The sequence below is a fragment of the Bison bison genome, unplaced genomic scaffold (genome assembly GCF_000754665.1).
Source record: "Bison bison bison isolate TAMUID 2011002044 unplaced genomic scaffold, Bison_UMD1.0 scf7180017864139, whole genome shotgun sequence".
NCBI classification, from domain to species: Eukaryota; Metazoa; Chordata; class Mammalia; order Artiodactyla; family Bovidae; genus Bison; species Bison bison.
This window is the reverse complement of record NW_011494711.1, coordinates 6,749,425-6,752,655: the sequence shown is the minus strand read 5'-3', so window position 1 is coordinate 6,752,655 and position 3,231 is coordinate 6,749,425. Positions and strand designations below refer to the sequence as shown.

Below are 3,231 nucleotides of genomic sequence, written 5' to 3'. Positions count from 1 at the left end.
GCCATGTATCTTTATGCCAATGGGGGAGATAAAAATAAAAGTGAGACAGCCTCAAATCGGTCCCTTTTTTCCCTTACAAACTTTTATATATCCATTTATTTATTTATTTTTAAATTGGTCCCTTTTGACTTGGATGTTTTTTAATTTTAAGAAGTGAATATGAAATAGATACCCTTGGGAGGTACTACCTTAACAATCAGTTTCTTTGCAGTGGCTCCAAGAGTTCATTTTCTTGCTTAAATGCGTATTCGACTTCAAACTGGACCAGTAGTCTCCTCTCCCAGGGGAAGCATGTACCCTTCCCAACCCTCCTGACCTCCTCAGCCTTCCATCTCTCCAGGCACTGGTTCTGTGCAGGGTGAGCTTGGAGTCCTGACCAAGCCAGGACCTTTGGGCAATCATTAGAATGGAGTGAAATGGCTTTGACCACTTAGAGTCGCTGACCCAGAACTGAAGGGGAGTCAAGCACCCTTCACTGCAGCGGAACAGAGTTCAACCCTCTGGCCCCAATCGCCAGTGAGTCCATAAGTGCAGGAACGGGTCCCCTCGTGGATATGTGTGCTGTGGTATCATAGAGCCTCATAGATTAGTACTATTTGCAAGGAAGCATCCTATTTCAGCTAAAAAATAATTAAGGGAAAGAGGAGTATATAGAAAAATGCTGTTACAGCAGTGCCCCAAAAGACATAGGTATATCACTGGTTTATAGGTAGCAATATACCAGTGCAAATGTTTTGCCTAGATTTTGAAGATGAAATTGTCCTATTAATGTCAGATCAGACTGGAATGCCTTAATAATTATCAATGACATAAAGAGTCAAATATATAAGTGACTCTGATATTGATCAGACATCAAGATAGTGAACCAAAATGCTACTCAACTGAATTTGGACATAAATGATCTGGTACAGATCAGTGCCTCCACTTTTGCAGGGCTCTTTTTGAAATCTCTGGATAAAATCTAGGAAGGGGACTTAAGAACCCACCAAGACCTCACATGTAGCAAGAATAGGATGGACATATCAAATCCACTATAACTGAAAGCCAATGTAACTGAATGATGTCACTAGAGAGTTTATATGTATACAAAACTTGTCATTTTGTGTTCCCTCCCTATTAAATACTCAGGGTTAAACAGACTCTGAAAAAAAAGTCTTGATTTATTTGGTTTTCTTTCAACTCACTGACAGTATCTCAGATTCATGTCTTCTTCTATCAGGTTTTACAGCGGTTGATTAAATCGAGAGGAAAGTCTCAAAGTAAACACTTAAATGTTCAACTGGTAGCAGCTGATAAACTTGCACAGTGCCCCCCTGTAAGTACAATCATTTTTTTTTGTCTTAATCATTCTTGACTAGTTAGAAGAGGCTAGTGGGTTTTTATCATATTAGCATTGTCATTTTTATTCTAGAATGGTCATGAGAATGGTATGTTGTCATAAACCTAAAGGATTTCTTGGGACAAACTGCTGCTGTCACTTTGGCTACCCAGGCATCCAAAGCTTGGTTATTGTCTGCCACATAATAAGAAATGAACTTCGTGTCTGGGGTCCAATGTCCTTACTGCCACCTTGACTGCCTTGCAGACACTCAGCAAACTACTTAATGCAGTCATGTGGATGCTTTTATGAAAAGAAAACAACAAATAAAACACACCGATTTGACTTTAACTTTTCTGCCAGAAAGTTCTGATAGGCATAAAAGATTATGACACTGAAAATTGAGAATTTATTAGAACCAGAAGAGCCCTGTGGTTACTGCAGATGAAAAGGTCAAGGCTAAGTAAGGTGAAAAACGGTATTATAACAATTTTTCTTCTAAGGCCACTGCCAGAGAACAGCTGCTGAGTTCAAAGCTGAGCAAATAGTGAGGAAGTGGGAGGTTGGGGGATGGTAACTGTCATGTGGGTCAGGAGTGTCTACACCTGCTCGGCTGACTTACTATTTCTGTAAAGGAAATAACTGTTTCTCTAAGGAAATAACTGTTTGTCTACTAATTGAATTCACTGGGTTTTGTTATATACTTGTATAAGGATCATTCCTGCTCTGTGGAGCCATAAAATCTAATTCAGATGTTGAGAGAAGCCACAATGTAGCTGTTAAAAATATAGACTCTGAAGCTGACTGCCTGGGTTCAAATCTATCACATCCCTAGTTATCTCATCTTGAGCAGATATATGGTTGGATTGATATAAAGGTTCAGTGAGTGAATGTATAGTACAGCTCTTAGAACACTACCTAGCACATAATAAGCAGCATCTAAATGTTTCTGTTATAATTACTGGATGTACTTTGTACTATGATGTGCCAACCTGTCAGACTCTGTGAGGATCTGTGCCTGTCAGTTTCACTGTTATGTCTCAAGTTCCTATCATAGTAGACCTACAATAAATATTGAATGAATGAAATGATGTAGGCACTAAGACTACAGGGTAAGAATCAGGATATACAGGCAACACATTAGACAAGAGTCTAATGGGCCAGACACTGTGCTAGATGCCTTACCTAGATTACCTCTAACCCTCACAGTTAGTAAACTAAGCAGTACTATCCCCATTATATAGTTGAGTCAACTGAAGACAGAGAGGTTAAGTGATTTCCCTAAGGTACACAGCAAATTAAGATTAGATTTAGGTCTTCCTAGCACCCAAGCCAATTTCCTTCCCTCACAATCCAAGCCACCTGTTCACACACCCAAACATGGTTACCTGCCTGCAGATAATCTTGATAGGTCAGAGTCTGGAATGCTATATTAAGAAGTCTAACTCCACATTGCTGACTACTGAAGTTCACTTACACATGGAATCCATGCTTAAAGTACTGAGCAGATATAGAAGTGTGTTACTCAGTCCCTGACCCTGTAATGCATCCCACTTGGAGGAAGCTAACCTTGAACTGAGCAGCTACCAAAAGACAGGAACTATGCTATTGTTTTAAATTTTTAGAACAGTTTTCTAGGGGTAGTTATATCAGTTGGGTTTTCTGAGAAGCAGACACTTAAGTGAATTCAAAGTACAGATTTATTAGGGAAAATGCCTATGAGAGTGAAGAACCTGGCTTAAACATCAACATTCAAAAAACTAAGATCATGGCATCTGGTCCCATCACTTCATGGCAAATAGAAGAGAAAAAAATGAAAACAGTGGCAGATTTTATCTTCTTGGGCTATAAAGCCACTGCAGACAGTTCAGTTCAGTTTAGTTCAGTCACTCAGTCATGCCCGACTCTTTGCA

The 3,231-nt window shown here is 39.5% G+C and overlaps 1 protein-coding gene across 1 annotated transcript in view; it reads left to right on the top strand.

Annotated features, from left to right (window-relative positions):
• Positions 1–3,231, top strand: part of CACNB4 (calcium channel, voltage-dependent, beta 4 subunit) — a 143,137-nt gene that overhangs the window by 115,289 nt on the left and 24,617 nt on the right. Inside the window, exon 11 of the mRNA XM_010839996.1 lies at positions 1,220–1,315. Coding sequence (XP_010838298.1) covers positions 1,220–1,315 — 96 coding nt within the window. The remainder of the gene's footprint in view (positions 1–1,219; positions 1,316–3,231) is intronic.